Consider the following 20,909-nt stretch of genomic DNA (forward strand, 5'->3'; position numbering starts at 1 on the left):
AACTTATAAAATATCAGCCTAGATGAATTCTCCAAGTTTTAATAGAGAAACCAAGAAGATTTCAAAACTATTTGGTCTGAATTCCAGTATTTCAACAGAAGTGATTTATGAAACAAATCTTCAGCAGTCTTTATCCTATTAATCACTAAATTACAGCTAGAATTAATACAGTTTAGAATAATTTCACATTGCTGACTTTTCACTGATCATGTGCTGTAGTAGTTCTGTTTAACAGATTTGCAGCACAGACAGAACATAATAAAATCCTATAATTAATTCTAAAAGTCTAAAACCAAATGAAAACTTTAAAAAAAATTATTGCTATTTCTGCATTTCCTTTTCAACAAATCTTGAGGAAAAATTATTTTCAGAGGCTGTAGTACTTTTCTCGAGATTTCTTAGAAAATTTTCAGTAGGGTATTATTCTAAAAGAGGGGCAGCAAGAACTTCTTGTCTTCTTTGTAAAAGATGACCATGCTGAAAAAATTGCTGAGAATGGTGCTGTATCCACTGTGTTCTAGAAAATGCTCTGCCTGCCTTCAGTGCACTACAGAGTCAAACACATTTCCCAGAATCGAGTATGACACTCACACATAGAAAAAAATAATCAGCTCTGTAGCTTTACACCCATATTTGACACAAATGTAAAATACCATTAATGCCTTTTAAGGCAGCTGACTACAAGGGTTAAGCTAAACTTGTACATAAAGAACTTAAAATGAGAATGTGTGAACAAAAAGCTCAACAATTTTAAATTCATTTGTTTAAATTACACATACCTTGAAAGGCTATCACTCTGAGGTGGGGAGGGGTAAAAAGAGAGAAAAAGAATAGATCAAGTCAATAATATGATTAAATAAAATATATAATAATCTGTCAACAAGTGTAGTCAAACCGTTACATTACATGCATATGCTATCCAACAGTATGTATTATCTGAACATTGCCAAGATTTAATTTTGTTATGTCTGGAACATAAAAGAAGTATGTGCTAGAATGTTACTTGCCAAAATTTGATTTAACATTAACTTTTCACTCTAAAAGTCTGGACTGTCCTAACCACTGGAGTCATTTCATTTCAGCAGTCAGTGCATCCTGTGATTTGCCTGCCTGGTATCAAAGGCATCAGACCTGTGTTCCCTACTCCTTCTTCCTCTTCTCTAACATCAGCAATAATGTTTTGAAAGGTCAACATAATAATGACTTCAGCTCAAAATAATAATGTAAAATACAAGGTCACTGTTTCAACATAGCTCAATGGGAAACACACTATAAACATTGTTGGTATAAATACCAACAACATAAGGGAGTACTTACTAGACTTAATTTAAATGACACTATTTAATTTTTTATATTACTTTCATTCATTCATTTTAGGCAAATCCACAGGCACAAAGTTCACTCACTTTACTTGACAAGTGAATTTAATGAGAAGTGATGACTTAAGAGTGAGTAAGTATCCTCTAAGCATTACATCAGTCATAACAAACCTTTTTCCCCTCTGGCTGGTCAATACAGATTCATCATTTATTCCAATTATAATAATCTGGAATTAAGACATTTCAGTCAAGAAACTCTACTGACGTATCATCACCTGCACATCCTCCAACATTATTCACCTTGCAGTGGTGAAAAAAGCCACAGGTGGGTTTTGCTGGGGAGTGGTGTGGTTTGTTTGTTTCCCTTTTTTAGAAGGAAACTGTTTTTTCAACTTGCATTGAGGAGAACAGCCACATTCTTAACAATGCATTCAATTTCCCCATAGACACCTTGAAGTGCATTTACTAGACGTAGGAAATCAAAAGTACATGCTATGGCCTAACCACTCCTAATAAAACATTGTTATTTTCTGTTATGAGCATGAATAATTCTGATAACTCAAGAGATTTTGTATAAAACGTCACAGTTAGGTGGCACATATCTATACATGGATAGTTTTTAAGCCATTGGCTAAAACAAGATGAGCTTCCACCTCAGTGTCTTATCTCGCATTATCACACCTTAAAGTAAGATCAGTGTGAGATTACAAAATTCCACCATGTCATCAACAACCTACAAAATCCCTTTCTCGCCACTTCTCACCTCAACAGGGGTAGCTTTGTCTGTAGACTTTAGGTCCCCCTACCTTGGGGGAACACAGTGTACAGAAAAATGCTGAGCTGGCCCTTTGAACCTTTACCTACACTATAGAACAGCCACTACAAGGAAATAAATGATTCCTACATTATTTCTTCACAAATATGCTTTCTATAGGCTGCTTTGCTTCTAGCGGACTCCCTGTGGTGCCGAGGGAATGTGAAAACCCCCCAGATCTCCATTCCCCTGCTGCACTACAGCTACCCAAAGACCACCTTAACAACATGATTCTCCAGCTAGAGAGGGACAACGGATGAACTGGTGAGGTAAGAGAGCACTAATCACCAGAGGCAGGAAAACACAGATGCAGCCTATTCCCATTTTCCTGGCTAAGGCTGGGAGCCTGAGAAGCTGGATGAGGACTCTGTCATCTCCAGAAAATCAGTGGTGCCCGTTCCCTGGGAGCTGTGAGGCTCCTGCTGCTTGAGCACCATCCAGGCTCCACACCTCACTGAAGGAGCAGCACATTCCCCAAGCACATGCCTGTTGTTGTTCCCCTCACTTTGCACAAAACATGTCTGGTTTGTAGATTTTATTTTTTTTTTTAAGCAGAGTCTTAGCTGTTTTCTTTCTTTTCCCCTTCAATTTCTGTCAGTTCAGCTCACAACTTCTGATATTTGCCAAAAAATCGTGAAAAGGTGTAAGTGTACAAACTTTGCCTAAAGCTTGAGAAGAAATGATGCCAACACAGATACCCTGTGCATCCAAATCACATGAGATGGATGTTCTTTATACAGTCACAGAACTGAGCACAATGAGCAGCCACAGCTGCACTGGCAGCACACCAGCAGTAATGAAAAATCCAAACATACATATCATATCTATACAACCTGAAATAATACTTCTAACTCTATACTATCAGTCTGTACAGGTCATAAGGGTGCCCAAAAAGAAACTGTATGCAAAAATACACACTAAGCTTCTAACCAGGCACATCACATTTTAGTGAGCTTAGGATGATTATTGGTAATGGAAATAAAATGTGGAAGTCATGTGGAATTTTCTGTATTGTTGTAAATGAATGTTTCTGTGAAACTGTCACAGCAGTGAAAGTGAGGAACAAAATTTGAGTACAGCACTTCATTAACACTATTGATGTCAGCTTCTCCTGTTCATTCCCACAGGATTACAAGACCCAATGACATTTATTATTCTAATATTGCTAGCTTTCATCTTTCAGAGGTCGCATATCTGATCTCTTGCTTTTACAAACTTACATGCTGATCCACCTTCAGTCCATTCAATTGTAACCTGATCACAGTTGTTGTACTTACTCATTTTTTTTCCTTTGTTTTGTTTTGAAATACTTCATACTGAAAAATAGGCTTCACATAAACTTTTTTTTTTTACTTAGAATCCTTCAGTTGCCCAAGTGATCTTCTGACTTCCCTATTTTTAAACATTTTACAACCTAGTTCTAAGACTATCCTTCCAGTGGGAAAAACCCTTAGGTAACGTGGCATTTTTTGTGCAAATTGAAGAAATTCTCAGCTCTTGATATTAAAAAGCCTAAACAAAATTTCATTAGAGCAACCTCCAGCAGTCAAAGCGCTTGGCAAAATCCGACTTCTCTTTACTAGCTCTCCTTTATGGACAAATGACCACCTAAGAGGTTAAAAGAGAGTTCTGAAGAACAAGAAAGCACAAACTGAAATCTCACCAGATAGTTCTTTCAAAGACCTCTGAGATGAATAAGATAATTTTTCTGGCTCCAAAAAGATTTCAGGCTATAAATCATTTTGTCTAAGGTCCTTTACTTTCCTTTGTAGCATGCACCCATGTGCAAGGCTTGTTCTTGACCTCCTCTCTTCAGTTTAAATTCCTGAGTTACTGCCAAAGCCTTTGGAAGTTACCACCTTCTACCTCTGGCCTGTAGCTTCCCCAAGCCAAAACCACAACAGCAGCACCACATAAGGGAATAATAGAGAATTTCAATATTTCCAATTTTTCTGTCTTCTGAATACCAGTACATCAAATAATCAGTAGAACTGAAAAGGCGTAACTATTTTCTGAACGTCATTCTTTATAATTCCAGTTTATTCATGCCTTTTCCCTTTTATCTTCCTAGAACTGAAAAGGATTTATAAGCAGATAATGATGAATTTCTACAATAAAGCATGCAAAATTTCTGTCAAAGTGAAAGCAGAGTTAGCAACTGCAAAAACGAAAGCTTAATTTCTTCAAGCATTTAAAAACAATAAAAACCCCACAAGTTTTGCTACGGATTTGGGAACAAATCGCCTATTAGAATGTTCAAGATCTAGTCCACTGTTATTTTTCCAAGATGGCAAAATACTGCCTTGTCAAAAGTAATGTATTTAGTTCTCAGCTGAGCATTGATAAATGCTAAATAGTTATTTATCACTGAGATGAAGTTAATTGAAATCTACATAATGTTTTAAATCTCTGACAAACCATTTGTATGCAAAGGAAAAAAACCCACATTAATATGAAAGCAATGAAATTACTGTATACAAATTTTAAGATATCTTATAGTTAATAGGCTTATAAGCCTAGGACATTTTCTGGAATTTTGATACTATACTGGAAATTCCATATTAGGTTTGACAAAATTTGAAAAGAAAACTTAAAACCACATGAAATACTTATTGCGATAAGTGATATAATTCACTTTCACTATGTTTTTGTATTTTCTGCAGCTGATGTGACAAAAGAGCTAATATCAACAAACCAAAATCAATTTATGTAGCCAGGTGACAGAGAACTTGCTTCACACATTCATTCCAGAACTCTCCATGAACTCAAATCTGATATTATATTGATTTATAATGAAAGAAGTATACAGGCTAGGAGAATGCTCTGACTCCCGAGCCAAGCCATGATTAAGCAGCCAGTTCTACACTTCAACCTCTCACCCCAACACACCCACTCTTTTAATCATAGACCATAGTAATAATTTGGGGCCTGATTTACAACTATTTCACTGTAGTTTTGTATAAGTCTAATTCTAGAAGAAGCATCACATGCACATTCTACCAAAATGAATTTCTACAGAACAGAATATGGAGTAATTACAGATCTAAGGATAAGGATAAGTACTAGTGGGAGGAAAGGAAACATGTCTGTGTATTTATGTTAACGTGACATGGAAATAAAAAATACAGCAAACCAAAATAGCACAGTATGAATCTCTTAACTAAAGCATTTAACGAATGTGTAATGGAAGCTTTTATAAAAAAGGAGAGAAATATCACTTGAATTTTATTCCTCAATTTCTGCTACACCATTTTATAGCACAGCTCAAGTTACCACTTCCCTTTTAACCCCTCTGTCACACACCATTCAGTTTATAAGGACTTTTTTTCATCAAATCAAGCCTATTATATTGTTTTTCACTTAATTTTTTACAAGACTAATAATACTGAATTACAATGTTCAGAAATCCATTTTCTTCAATGGAGAAATCAGGTACACTGCATGTAACTTTCTATACGTCATTATATTAACTTCTCATATTATTTGTTAATTACATTACTGAGAGCACTGGGTTTAATTTTAAAAGGTTTTAATTAGTGTGCATAAGTCACTGGGCATCATTTATCTGAAAATTACAGAGAAGATGGAACAAAGATTTTTGCAAGGCAGAAACTGAAAGTTCCCTCCAGTAACGTGCTGCAACGTGTCCCTGACCTACGCATCAGAAATTTCACCTACATTTTTTGGATGCTTATTCTACATAATCAGAATGGAAGAGAAAAACATGGTTAATACATTAAAAATTGTTATTAAAGCCTGCAAAGGAAATGGCACTGAACCATAGCCACAAATTATGAATCAGAAAGCACTTGTAAAAACTCTACCATATATACTCTTTTAATTGAATCCAACTGCAATAGAAATCTTACAATCAAAATGTATCTGTTAGAAAGGTAATAAACTCATTAACTCTTTTAAATTACCTGGGTTTCTTTCTTATTTGTTCCTTCTTCTGAATCGGACTGCTGTTCCTGTTCATTTTCATCACTCTGGTAAAAGAAGTGGAAAAGGAAAATTCACTAAACTGCTGAAAGCTTGCTGAGATTTTAAGGCATTCTAGACTTCTAATACGAAAATCTAAGAGCAGTAGAATTCTACCTAACTGAAATGAATAGAGGGTATATGGGGTACATGATAAAAATTCTCAAAAGAATACATGTTTTCAGTACCAGGAGGAGAGGAAAGGGAACTTCACATTTGGCAAGTGAAAATCTTGCTTTTACAAACTTACATACTGATCCCATGACAAAGAGGAAGCCAATCAGCTGAAACGCCAACTATAACCCTTCTAATCTGACAGCTGTTCTTTCAGATCTAAGTACATGGCCACTTGTAATGTGTCAGATAATGAGTCTCATTCTTACAGCTTTGATATGCATGCAAGAGAACTGTTCAATTATTATTTTTTCCTTAGATTATGATTAATTCCTATTAATTCGAGAATTCTTTTTAGCGTTACCAACATAACTTAGACTTAATTTTCATTTTGCTCCTGAAAACTTCGAAACAGAGAATACAGAACTGGAACAAGCATCAGTTTTTCCAGAACAATTAGTTATATACTCCATTACTCTAAAGTATTCTCTATTTTAAGAATACACTATGCACATTCCATATTGCTACAAGCTAAGGCTATAACATCAGCAGTAGCGATCGTTTACTTACATCTTGTGTCCAAAAAGAAACTCCTGTAGATCGTCGTTTTTCTCTTGGTCGCCGCCTTTCCCTTATAGACTTAGGCTGTGACTTATCTTCTTCCTTTTCTTCCTCTTTTTTGCCCCCTTCTGCTAATAACAACTTTCTTACTCATTTAAGTATGACACAATCTAATTTTATGAACATTTTCTGTAATAATTCTCAGTCTTTAAAATGTTTACAATTATTTTTTTACCTGAAATAAATTTGCTAAAGAGTTTACCACATACAGGGTTTGCTGTAATCTACGTTCCTCAGAATACAGCTCTAAATACTGTAAATATTGCTCCAATTCTTGAAGAGCAACTGCAAAATACTAATTCCATCTCAGCCACCTAAAGAAAATGTTTCCATGTAACAGTGATACACTACAAATTAAGACTTAAAATTCAATTTTCAAAACTGTCACGTAATGATTCAAATATTTGTGCCAGTAAATGTATAAAAGTACAAAGTAATTCTTCACCATTCTTCTTCAAACAAGGGTTTTTTTTTCTTACATCAAGAATCCAATATAAAAATGGCCCAAATTTTAAAAGTCTGTTAAGTGCTCCTTAGAGTCCCCCTTTTCATCACAGTCCTCTCCATTTTTGCTCTAAGGAATAATAAAATGGGATCTTGTAGATTACATTAATATTATATCACAGATTTCATTTTTCTTTGAAAGAAATGCAGCTGCAATTCAAAACTGACATAACTCGGGATTGTGTATCTTCTCCTATATGTTTACAAGCAAATTGGACCAAGAAAAGAAATTAAGTAAACCTGCCCAAATCAATTTTTTTTACAGTCTATTTAGTCTGCTGTTATTAAAGAAACCACAGATTTGAGTTCAGATAGAACCATCACTAATAACTTAACTTTAGCATCACTAGTCTTCAGATGTAAATAAACATTATAGTGTGAGGCAAGAATTAAACAGAAAAGAAGGAAATACAAATATTCATGGTGAAATATACCTTTCCTAATTAAATAAAAGGTGTTTTTACCTTCAGGCTTTCAAACAGTAATGTATTAGTCCTCCTAAAGTCATAATTTGAAAAAAAAAACACTGTTGCTAATATTTACCCATGAAAATCTTTTCCACAGAACAATCTGGAGTTTCCTAGAGTAAGCACACATTACTGAAGAATCTTACTCCAAATTTCATTTCATATTAGGACAGAGGAGAAAAAATATCAGAAAGCGCATCTCTGAAGTAATTTCCTCAGAAAATACCAGTCTGGGGACCATGGCAATAGTGCTGTATAGTTAATGAAGATCTGTTCAATGGATCGTTTGATCTTATCCTCTGTATAACGAAACTATCAATTTCATTCAGTAATCCTATTCCAGTTACTGATCAATAACTTGAATTAAAGTATCTCTCACAAGTCAACTGTGGCATGCCTCTGAGAGAAAAGAGGAGATTCACACTGTATGTCAACAGCCTTCTCCTTTGGTGGGCAACTAATCGGGCACAATATTGCTGAGAATTACAACTGATGATTCACATTTGAAATGAGGGCAAAAACTCTGTGATGTCAGAAAAAAGCTTTTTTCTGACCTCCGAATCACGCATCTGATCCCCAGCTTCAGACTACATGAACTAGTTAAGTATCTAGAAGTATGGTTCCGTTAAATATTCTGAACTACCACTGGAAATATCCCCTTCCCTTTGTTTTCAGCTGCTCACAAAATCCTGCGAGGTCCTTAAAGTGTTAAAGCATCCTTCCGGTCTTTCAGTGTGGAAGGACTAAAACAAAATCCCAGCAATTATTTAATCAAGTAAAATTACTCCTCAATACATGCAAATATTTAAACTCTGAAATGTGATATTTCATTATAGTTGCTCTGGTAACGCAGACCTGAAAGCATTATGTGGATAGCGATGGTGGCATATTTGATGTTCTATGACCCACCAATGGAAAACACAGGTTCACATACTAAATGGCTGCTAAACACCACCAAGTACAAATAAACCCATTTTTCCTCTCTATATGCAAGTTTTGGAATTTCTTACAGAAGGCGGGAGTGAGATACAACCCTGGTGGTCTATACTTAGCTCCCACCCCATTTTGAACTATCTTTAGAAACATAAGCTGTCATTTGTCAACTAAAACAACAAAAAATATCCCTTCACAAATAGTACTCCTACCTCTCTCACTTTCCTTTGTTCCACTCCGAGAATAGGCAGAAGTTATACCTATAAGGCTGTTTGGTCTGTTTAGTTGACTTGAAGTTGAAAGAGAGCTAGTGGAGGTGGAGAGCGAGGAGGTGGTTGACGAAGGAGTTGACGTCGAAGTTGGTCTATAGCGATGATATGGCTATTCAGCAGAGAAATGTCAAAATTAATTCACCAAGATTAAACAAATATAAACCACAGGATTTAAAACATTTAAATATAGAAATAATTCTTACAGTAGTACCAAAATTAAAATATTACAGTTGGAGTTAAGACTCATATAATTTCTCTACCTAAAGTGACCCATCATGAAAATACCTCTTCAACAGTTCGGGAATATCTTTGTCTATAATCATCATCTTTAGTTTCAGATTCTTTCTTTTCTTCTTGTTTTTCTTTGTCTTGCTTTTCTTTCTCTTCTTTTTCTTTTTCTTCATTTTCCTGTTCTCTGGTTCGCGTGGGACGACTTCTTCCTATAGTTTTTTCAGCTTCCTGAAGATCTGTCAGTGTTACTCCCTGTGAAAATAGCAGTCAGCAAACAACATTTCAGTATTTCACTTGTATTAACATAGATGATCACAATATATAAATACATACTTTAAAGACAAAATTCACCTTCAGAAAATTAATTCTATCTATTAAAAATAAATTTTATCTATATATTCCACCTATAAGCTTTTCTCTCAAATCTTGGAACCAAACATCCCTCTTTCATTAGTGGCAAGTGTTTGCTGTAATGTGATCTACCACAGATTCTACAGCAACACAATTTTTAGTTGAACTGGTACACATAGATCACACAGAAAATCATACAGAAATAATGCAAGAACCCACTCGATCCTTCCAATATAATCACAAGCATATTTTTGAAAGAACCCTAAAAATACAATACTTATCAAATTTTCAGAAATGTTGGTACTTTACAAATTCACTCATTGCAACTGGATTTTCAGGCCAACAACACAAAAAATGGCATTGACAGCACCAGAGAAAGGTGTAATTAATGTCTTATTTCCTTGTTATTCTGCTGCTAAAAACCAGTTTTGAAATAATCTCAGAAAGCAAACCATTTTCAAGACAGTTTTTCTCAAGTGCATTTTTCAGCTGCTCAAAACACCTCATAACCTATTCTTCAAAGCCAACTTTGCAGCTTATCAGTTATTTAATTGCTTTTTTGTGTTGAAAATGCTTTAATGCAGTAATTCCTCGCAGTTTCTTCACTGTAAAGATTCAACAATAGTTGGCCTGTAGTTTGACCATCTCTCAGGGCTCTGAAATAGTATCAAGAGGTAAAAAAGAACTCCAGCAATATCAAGTTGTATCAAGTGGTGTGCATCTCTCAACAGGAAGGGTAAACAGAAATACTTGAGGGGTTTAAAACTGCAAAGATTTTAAAGTAACATCAGTAAACAAGGCAGATATAAACTCAGTCTTACAGCAGATAAGGGTGATGGCTGGAATATTTCTTTGTGCTGTTTTATCCAGGAACTATGCTCAATTTGTCAGCAGACAGAAGAAGAGATGGAGAGATACAATCCAGAGGACAGCGGTTGGTAACCGCTCCACTGCCCCAAAAGTATTCAACCACCATTTAGAGATAATCTGTTTTGCTACTGTGACATCCTTCCTACCTTAGGATTGCACTGGTTGCAATTCAGTATCAAAATCAGTATCAGTAAAGTAAGAAATGCTGAAAGGAGACATGCAGTTAAATTCTAGATTATTAGCAAGTAACAAAATACTCTTTCTTAGTACTCTTCCATGTCCACACAAACTAGGCTGAATGTATATTTTTCTATACCATGAATCTTATTAGCTATCTATATGTTGGTCATCTCAATCACATTATGTTCAACAGTCCATGCACAGGAAAGAGACTTAGAAATGAAAATAAATACAGTACTCTATGCCTGGTTCTCAAGTATCAAGTCTTCAGCCAGAAGCATAGAGCTGTTAGTTCTGGAAGAATTCAAAGTCCTAGATTTAAACATCTGCATAACATCAGATACAATTACTCAAGGAAGCCGTGTTACCATAATGCAATCAAAAACTTCCTTTCAGTGGAGGAGTCTGTGCTTTCGAATTTGTATTAAGTCACTCTTCAGTGATTAGAAGCAGGAACTTTCAGTACACAATGAAGGGTCTTAAAGCCTTCAAGGAAGAGAGGGGAAAAAAAGAGGCTTTATTTCATCTGGTGAAAGTTGTTTTGTACCAGGAAGACCCATCAATTTATTTGGAGCTTTAGTGGGAAATTAGAACTTCGCTGTTCTCAGGGAGCTACATGTGTACATTTCCATAAATATAGAAGGTTTAATAAAACTATACCTGTGTAGATCTTCTAGACTGTCTCGCTTGCCTGGATCTAGCTTTTCTTTGGGACTCTGACTCTTCATCCCGTACTGGAGTGAGGTATGATCTAAAGAGTTAATTACAAACAAAATTGGCAAACCATAGTTTTTCTACAGATGTATCAAATGGTCAAGAAAAAGAAATACCCACAACACATTATGACTGAAACCCAAAGCAGTTAGAAGAAAATCTTTAACTATATAAGACAGATTACTTTTTAGTCACTTAATCCATATCGTAATGATCTATTCATCAAGATAGCAGCCTTAGAACTCATTTAAAATACACAGTGTTTTCATAGTTATTTTAGATTTCCTTTTACCATTTTCTCTAAATACAACTTAAGCTTTTTTGGTTATGTCACTAGTCTACTAATATAGGGGTAAAAGACCCCAGAGATTTATCTATGGCATGAGCAGTTCTTTGGTCACCCTTAGCACAAACTAAAACCAGTTCTAAAACAATCTTAAGTTTTAAAATAACTTCATTTACACAGACCCATGAATTACTACCCATATTCTACCTCTATTAATCAAATTACCCCCAAAACACAGCAAAATATTTATCCTATAAATACAAACGTAGAAACATCTCCCGTCTTATGACACATCTTAAAAAAATACCACTGTAATTAATTTGATTTCCAGCATTTTTATAGACTTTCCATTTCCCTAGAGCCCTAGGCTCTACTTCTATGAGGAAGATGGTGCCTGTTAGATGCTTCAGCAAACATGACCTGAAATGTTGCCTACTGAGGAGGTTCTGACTGAAGAGCAGGTGTAATCTGTAGGGCCCGAAAACTGCTACACATTACTCCATATAAGTTACTCTTTATTAACTGGTGTACATATGCCTACCCTTCAAGAAATCTGAAATAATTTACACCGCATGGAGGGAAAAGGAAAACCCTCAACTTGCCAATACAGCAACCAGCAGAGTAGCAAGTGTCCTTCCCCAGCACCCCTATAATATGCCACACAGCTCACCTAAGAGGTATTAGTCCTGATACAAAGATTTAAAATTCAAGTTTGTCGTTCTCTTCCCTGTTTCTCTAAACCAATCCTAAAAATTAGGTAAAGAATATAGCTTCCTCAGCTACTCCAAAAGGATGCACCATTACATGCTTAATCACTAGAAGCAGTCAATAATATCCTCACTTTCCAAATGTTCTTTGAAATACTATTTCAAACATACTTTCTAAATATACATTTATAGTCTATAAATGTGGCTTAACCAACTTCACTTCTTAAGAAAATATTTAGCATATAATATTTCATATACAGACAAGTTTTTCATGTGCATATAAACATACACAGATACACACTCATGCACATATATGTATCTGTATACGCAGATACATATATGTGCATGTGCTGATATTTAGAGCACTACCTTCTCATATGCACGCAGTAATTATTCCAGTCTTGCTGATTTCTAAGATACAATGGATATTTGAATATGCCATCAAGAATGCATCTGCAACAGCGTATTACACAATTGGCCCAGAGTCAGATAACATAAAGTATTTCGGGCCAATTGAAGGTAACTGGAATGTACGTCGTATATGCGCATTAGTACAGACACACTAGTGAGAGCAAAGGAGACAGCAAAAGCCTTAATTCTGATTTTCCTTGCTTTTCTAGCTCTTACAGACTGAAATATCATTTGCATGTTAAAATTGGAACTACTTTTGAAAAAAAGATGCATTTTGTTGGTTTTGCTTTTGATTTGTTGGGTTCAGTCAAATTTTGCTATGGAAAAAGGTTCCAACTACGGCTGTTAGTGAAATGAGTTGTAAGCACGTGTAGGCACTTCCTGAGTCATTTCATAGAAGTTACTTCATCTCAATTTTGGGTGTGAAAGGAGGGCTATGGAAAACACGCTACCCTAAATAGGCCTAAAGCTATGAGGAATCTTTAAATGTTGTTGCAGCCTTAAGTGAACCAAAAGAATGCAGGTTTCTTCTTAACAACCAACAGCTTCATCACCTCCATGAACATGCAGAGATACACGTCTGGCACTGATACATGGGTTACATTTCGAACCTGCTATGGGAGCAACACACAAACCTGAACTTGCAGTTCAGCAGAAGGGTTAAAGGATAAACATTTACAAATATCCACAAGAAGAAGAACCCAGAGAAAGCTAACAGAATTAACAGCCTTGATGCATAAATAGCAGGTAACAACTCTACAGAAACATAAATATGCGCCAATCTTAACTCATCCTCCATGTAACTGTAACACAAAAAACACCGTAGTCTTCAAGTAAGATTTACATCAGCTTCTTACTCATTCTTTATACTGAATAGCCCTTAATCCATTGCATTTACAACGGTATATTATGTTTCAAGTAGAAAAGATCCTAAAGGATGCAAAGAAATAAACAGAATGTGTTGGGTTCAATACTTTTCTCAGTAGTGTCAGGCATAAAAAATAACTAAAAAAATGCTATGTTGTAATTTATTATCACACTGCCACTGGCACAGTAGCTCACTCAGTAGCAAGGTACTTGCAGTAAGTAACAAATTATTGATTTTCTTATTTTTAATTCAGTGTTTTTACATAGTTCTATTATGGGTATTTTTAAGATTTAATTTAATCTATTAACAGAAATAAAAATACAAAAATGCTGCATGTCAAATGAAACCCCCAGGCCAGTCAAAAATATACAGTATCAAAGTTTAAACTTCATGAATGGCCTCTACCAGCACTAAGCTCTCACATAAATTGAGGCATGTTGCTAGTTGTTCCAATACAGAGCAAGCAAACAACACTGCATTATGTAGTGAACTACCCGAATTTGTGGTAACCAACACATTCCTTTACATAAGAAAAAAAAATAACTTTTGTACAAGAGCAATGTTACTCTTAGGACCTTTACACACCTCCGTCTCTCCCTGACCTCTGATGTTGAGGACACAGTGCCAGAAGTAGCTGTGGTCATGGCTGTGGTAGTGGCTGTAGCATTTACAACCGATGGTGCAACAGGAACGGTCACTGCTGTAGGAACACTGTCCTTTTCTTTCTCAGTACTATCCTCAGCCCACAAACGATTTGAGGTACTACAGCATAACGAGCAGCAAACACAAAAAAAGAGAAAAGGAAACAGCTAAACAATGAAAGCACTTTACTAAACAACTAATAACATGTAAATTGAGGGATGGATTTTTTTTTTAAAAGTAAGCTGAGAAATGTCTCTACTACAAAAGCTCAACTTGAGCTATTAAATTGAATCAAGTAAGAATTGAGCAGTTCACAATAATTGAATTTTTATTTTTCACACCCTTCTAACATTGGATTTATTCTTTTATACCAACATGGCCATCACTTTTCAGTAGAAAGCCATTCAGAATTTTTGAGCCAAATTGTATAAAATCAATACAAATTTAAAAGGAAAGTGAAAAAATCCAGAGCCCCAGGATCTACTAAACAAGAACGCATGCACGTACATAAGCACATAGTAGACCTGACAAAAAAAAAGAAAGAAAGAAGTGTGTTGGTGCCATTACCTGCTTTGTACACTTGCTGAAGTAGAACCCGTTGTACTCTTTGTAGTAGTGTTTGCGCTGGCAGGCAGTGTTTTCTGAAGACCAGCAGAAGAGGTAACTGTTGATGCAGTACTTGAAACATTAGAACTAATCAAATCATCTTGTCTTCTACCAAAGGAGCCACTGAAAGAGAGACACATACAATGGATGCATTTGTATCACTTATGTTTGCTCATTAAAACATCATAAAGCTGTGAAGGATCCATTAAATTCCTGCCCGTGTATTCTGTGGTTCAGTTCAGTCTTAGAAACTTCTGGGGGAAAAGAAGCAGTTTCTTCATTATCTCCTGGACTAGGACTTTCAACTTATGACTTCAGAAGGCAGCAGAAATGTCCCTTCGTCCTGACCATTGCTCCACAAGAAGAGAAGATAAAGAATGGAATCTCACTGGTTTATGTAAGGCTGTCTTGATCACACCTACTGTGTTCCCATTTTTAAACTGCTGTTTCCCCCACACTGAATACCTCAGAAAATGCAGAATTACACTCCACAGCTTGCCAGAAAAGAAAATGTCATCAATATCACTCCTCTTACCATTTTCAACCAATTAAATTCACCTTTTTTTTTTTTTTTTTAACTTTATTAATTCCCAGAAAGATTAACCTCCCACTCAGCCTTTTCCCTTGTTCTTCAAGTTTTAATGAAGACACAGTGGTTTCCACATTTTTATCCATAGGTTCTGGCTGAACAAATTTTGTATTACCATGTCAAGATGTTTGCCCATTACTAAACCTCAGAATTTAGAGTTAGGACAGACAGAGCACCATGTTACTAACTGCAAAAGATTTAAGGAAAGATGCTTATTCATCATTCTGCAATTGATCTTTTTTTCTATTACTATAAATTCTATAACGACAAAGAAAAAATAACTGTACAAGAACAACTACACCATTAAAGCACCACATGCACTTTAAAAGTGATCGAGTACATTTTATTTGACGAGTGGAGTGTAAATATTGATAAAAGCTAACATGCAGAGATTGTTCTTATCTGGATATTTTCCTTCCATAACAGTAAACCTGTGCAACATCTTTCCAAACCTGAAGTTAGGAAAACTGAGTTTTCTTTTTAAGACAGGAGGTTAACAAAGATGTAAGATGTATTACGCTGTATGAAATGGCCTGACTACATGCTGCTGACAACATCAATGTCAAGACTAAAAAAAAGGTTAACTAGTTATCACTACATACATCAGCAGCGCATCTCAAGATGCAGCTTAGCTATGTGAATTCTTTCTTTTGATCTATTCATTTTAGATAGATATTGCTCCACTAATTCCAATTAAGAACTTCACTCAAATAGCTGCATTGAAACTACACAATTGAGTAACATTAACCATGTATATATTTCCGGGATGCGATTCCTTCTGAGAAGATCCTGCAAGATAACAGCCATGCACATCTGATAATTATTTTCATATTAATCACCCTTTACTTTGCATTCAACTTAGTTTAACATATGCATTCTATGATGCTGATAGCCAATGTAGGCACAGCTACGTTCTGGAGAGCAGCCCAAGACCTCTGATACTGTCATACAAAACCCAAAATTCAAAATAGACAGTATTTTTCCCCTTTTCTTTTCAGATACCAAGCAGAATTACTTGCATTCCAACATTTAAAATAGTTATCTTTGGCTACTGAACTTAACTGGAAAAAGTCAAATGAACCTCAAACTGAAATAAACAGTAGGAAAAAGTAAGTATATAATTTTAATCATATAACAGTTGCTGCAACAGTCTAAACTAGTAAAAATGGCGTAGCTTTAAGATCAGCATGAGCATTGCATCAGCATAAGTGCATACTTTGCAATTGTTATGAACAACACTTCAATATGTCACCATTCAATTTGTAAATGTCCTTAAAAATGTGATTCAGTACTTGAATTTGTTCCTTTTAATTTGTCAGCTTATTTTGATTAAAAAAAGAGAAAATTCCACACCTTCTTTGATAACCTGTGTTTAATGATGTAGGACCTTCATTCAAACTGTTTTTCTTGGCATCTTCCTCCCATTTTCTCCTGGTGTAGGAACTGCCACCACGTATCGAGCTAGCAGATGAGTCCCTGAAAAAAAGACTTTAGTTCAGCAAACTCGTATGAAGACTCATAGAACAGTTGGGTTGAAAGGGACCTTCAAAGGTCACCTACCCCAACCCCCTGCAATGAGCAGGGAAGGTTGTTTCTTGCTGTGAGCTGAAAAGGTGTTTAAAATTAAATATTAAAACTCGGGATAACACACTTAAATATAATGGTGAAGAACAGGAATAAAATGACCTTTACAGCAAATCATTTTCAAGCTCCTGTGGAAAAATACTACGTTCATATTAGCACTGTTAGAAACATAACAGAAGAGCAGCATCAAAAGAAAAAATGCTAAAGAGGATTTAATCAACATGAAATCAATCATCGGCTTTTATCCATGACCATTGCTGGCTTTGTTTTTCTCAAAAAAGAGGTTTTTCTGTTTGCTCCTGAAATTACTGAATGCAATAAAGGGAAGACTCAGGTTTTTTAGAAACTTATTTCATGGGATCTTCATTCTTGGATGTTATAAGAAGAAGTTCAAAAGCTGACTAGCCTTTAGAACTCCTGATTCTGCAGACTAGTGTAAACAGGCCTGCAGTAGCCATTCCTGAGCGGCCTGCCACGTATCACTAGCTGACATTACTTTAGTCATAAGGAATTTCCAGCCTGTTGTTGCAGTTTATAGCAGCAAGAAATAACCTTGCAAAAATCTACTTAGAAAAACTACCCCAAAAACTGAGACTGAGATGCAAAAAGCTGAAATTCTAATAAAAATCTCAGCTTCAGATTTGAAGTGAAGTTCAGATAGAAGGACGAAAAAAGTTGTCTTTCACAAAACTATACATAAAATGCAACCAGGTCTGTGAGGGGAAATGAAACAATACTTTGCAAAGATGTATACCTTTGTCCTTCAGCAGGTACCTCTTTCTGCACATAAATTTACACTAGCAGTCGGTAACAACTTTAAAAAATTACCAAACACAGGCCAATGAAGTGTTATTTCTTACTACTACAGAGAAACACACATTCCAAGACACCATCTACCACAGAAAGGTCCTGCTGCATGACAGATTTTTCATAATTACTGAAGGTTTCACTTTGCCAAGACACTACACACTTCTGCACTTTTGCTGCAGCATTGGCTACTCGACTGAGGCTGCATGTCTGAGATTTGTTCATCTAAAAGCCCAGCTGGGACTCATCTTGAAACCCTTTCCATTACTCACAGTAGGATGTAGCTGGATTACACCACATCATCGATAAGACAAATAAGCAGGTGTTCAGACAGGTCGAACACAAGCCCAGCATTAAGCTAAGCAATAAGGACAAAGTTCTGGGACAAAGGCAGAAACAATAATTTATTAAGGTACCTGTAGGGCAGATGGCTAAATTCAACAGGTAAAGGAGGTCAGACTAAATGTAAAAAACCTCTTATGGTTTTAAGTGGGTTGTCTGCCACATCATACACTTGGCAAAGGCTCAGTGCCTAAATATGCTGACCTAAAAGTAGGCTTCATCTCTGGTAAACCAAGGAATACACAAAGTTCTCAGCTGGATTGCTTGGTCAGCACTGGGACTAACAAGACTGATGAACCTAGTTCGCTCAGTGCATATGAAGAAAAATATACTATTGCTTGTACCCACTTTTGGAACTATGTCTGTGAATAAGGCATGATGGTTACGATTTGCACATCAAGGACACAAATAAACCTCAACACTTAAGTGAAATTTAATTCCTTTGTTACAAACAGTAACGGCATCTAAAAATAAAATTGCAATGAAATATTTTGTCCCAATCTTAAGGTATCACCTAGTTAAGATACTTTTGGAGACCAAGAATTTTTGAGAATACACCCATTTAGAGACCAAATTTGTCACCCAGACACTACCTCTAGGCAACAGTATTCTGCAAGTGTAAGAAAAGCCAGTATTTATCTTGTGTTTGTGCTGAAATGATCCACTTTCAAAGTAGCAACAAAGAAGTTTCTCTCTGACATAAGGAAATTTATCAATCTTGCAGACACTTATTATAGTAGCACATTTTGAGCAATTAGAGGATTTTCAGTTCAGCCCATCCAACATGCAGCTAACTAGATATGATCCAACAGAAACAAGACATTAAGGAGATTTCTGAGTTTTGTACTGTGTATTCTATGTTAACTCAAAAAATGTCCAAGAAGAACCTCAATAAGGGAGAGAAGTGAAAAACAGGAAGCTTCTGACAATGTAAGTGTGCCATGAAAATAGCACAAATCCTAACAGGTAACAAGCCTATGCACCAAAACTTTTTGCTTCTTTTATACTGAATGCTACACAAGAAATATCAGCAAAGAAGGTGAAAAACTCCAAAAGAAGATGAAAGGTCAACATGTAAACAAGACAAATAGAAGAACTGCTTTTGTAACTTAACTATGATTTTTGTAAATCATTGCTGAAGTATTATTTGGTTTTAAGCAAAGACTGTAAGAAACACAGCATTTTTTTATTATCAAAAGTAACGATGGAGCCCAGTAGCAGCAACCTATGACTCAAGACAAAGCAGTAAAATGCTTTTACCACTTTTCAGTGGCTTAAAGTTTATGACTTCATATTTTGGGTTTTATTTCTTTTCTCCTCCAAGAAGAAAACACTCATTGCCCAGTTCTGCTCTTGACATATAATAAATTTGATTTAAAAATGAGTTATTATAATTTATGAAATCAAAAACCATCAGGAATTGGATTACCCTCTGGATTAGCATAACCTATAGAACAGCATAATGCTACAAATTAGCATTGTCTTAAAATCTGTAAGTTTTTCAGCCACTCTAAAATCCAGTCATTTTATACTTAACAGAAATTATAACTTCAGAGTTACCTGTTTTCTTTTTCATCAATGTCAGAGGTACTAGCCAGTCGTCTTGGTATTGTAGGTGCAACATATGCAAGTCGAGTTCCTTTTCCATCTTTCTCCTGAAAGACATGTATTTTTTATTAAGTGTTACTATTATTGATTACACTGCCATTTGCTGGAAAATCATCATTATTAATTCAGCTGGATTTATTGTGACCTGGTTACAAAAATGAGTTTTAAGCTTCAGTTAAATATTATAAGGACTACAGTGGGAAGAAGAAATTCTTTGTTTTCATTCTAGTGATGCAAATGGCTTGATTTCTTTTTTCCTGCTTTGCTGCGGTACAATTCCAACACTGATTATGGAAAGCAACTGTTTTCAGTATTTTTATATATTATACTGTACTGTACTATACTATACTATTATTCTCACTCCTGAAAACATTTAAACATCTGTGCTTGAAACACAACCACAGGTTCTATGCTCTTCAGTCACCTGTTCCAAATCAGTCCTTCACTTGGTTCTATGTACACATGTTTAATTACAGAACTAAAATTTGTAAATAAAAAATGACTATGGAAGATAAAAAAAGAGTCTCTTTTTTATAAGATTCTTTCAACATCACTCTCCAAGTGATGCTGAAATTATCAAACCTCTGATCCCCATTAACTGTAAAAACTACTACTAGCATTGCAAATTTCAAAAAGGGGAAAGCCCCAGATCTATGTATCTGGTCACCAGATGATGAAAGTGCATACTACACTTTTAAAAAGACTATGCAGAAGCAGCACCATTTAACTTTTTGGGATTTGGTAAAGAACAGATGTGTAGTACAGCCTTACTTCTACGATACATCATAAACATCTGTACTAGGTAAGGTAGACCAGTTCCTCAGAATGTTGTTTCACACCGAAATGAACATGGTCACCTTTTCTTTGTTGTCCAACGAAGAGGAAAGTCTAGGACTTGAAGCAGAACGCATGACACCTGCAGAGTCCTTTTCTTTCTGAGCCTCTTTGGAAGCAGTAATCTCTGCAAGTGCACCATAACTACCAGTTTTTCTAAGACATAACCTCCACGAAGCAGGAGATTCATCTTTTCTCTCTTCTTCTTTGGGAGAAACCTTGGTTGTAGATGTTGGAAACTATAAAACACATGT

General features: G+C 35.6%; 1 protein-coding gene across 10 annotated transcripts in view; it reads right to left on the reverse strand.

Moving 5' to 3' along the window:
- The window catches only part of PPP1R12A (protein phosphatase 1 regulatory subunit 12A), a 117,613-nt gene that overhangs the window by 13,898 nt on the left and 82,806 nt on the right, over positions 1-20,909 (reverse strand). For 6 of the 10 annotated variants that reach the window (XM_065041235.1, XM_065041289.1, XM_065041260.1 and 3 more), the window contains 11 exons: positions 20,679-20,894; positions 19,774-19,868; positions 16,834-16,956; positions 14,853-15,014; positions 14,229-14,405; positions 11,318-11,408; positions 9,311-9,508; positions 8,966-9,134; positions 6,799-6,920; positions 6,057-6,122; positions 780-796 (listed from right to left, as the gene is read on the reverse strand). In XM_065041235.1, coding sequence (XP_064897307.1) covers positions 780-796; positions 6,057-6,122; positions 6,799-6,920; positions 8,966-9,134; positions 9,311-9,508; positions 11,318-11,408; positions 14,229-14,405; positions 14,853-15,014; positions 16,834-16,956; positions 19,774-19,868; positions 20,679-20,894 — 1,436 coding nt within the window. The remainder of the gene's footprint in view (positions 1-779; positions 797-6,056; positions 6,123-6,798; positions 6,921-8,965; positions 9,135-9,310; positions 9,509-11,317; positions 11,409-14,228; positions 14,406-14,852; positions 15,015-16,833; positions 16,957-19,773; positions 19,869-20,678; positions 20,895-20,909) is intronic. The other 4 variants (XM_065041238.1, XM_065041278.1, XM_065041251.1 and 1 more) reach the window with 2 other exon arrangements.

Source organism: Columba livia, chromosome 1 (assembly GCF_036013475.1).
Source record: "Columba livia isolate bColLiv1 breed racing homer chromosome 1, bColLiv1.pat.W.v2, whole genome shotgun sequence".
In the NCBI taxonomy this organism is placed as follows: Eukaryota; Metazoa; Chordata; class Aves; order Columbiformes; family Columbidae; genus Columba; species Columba livia.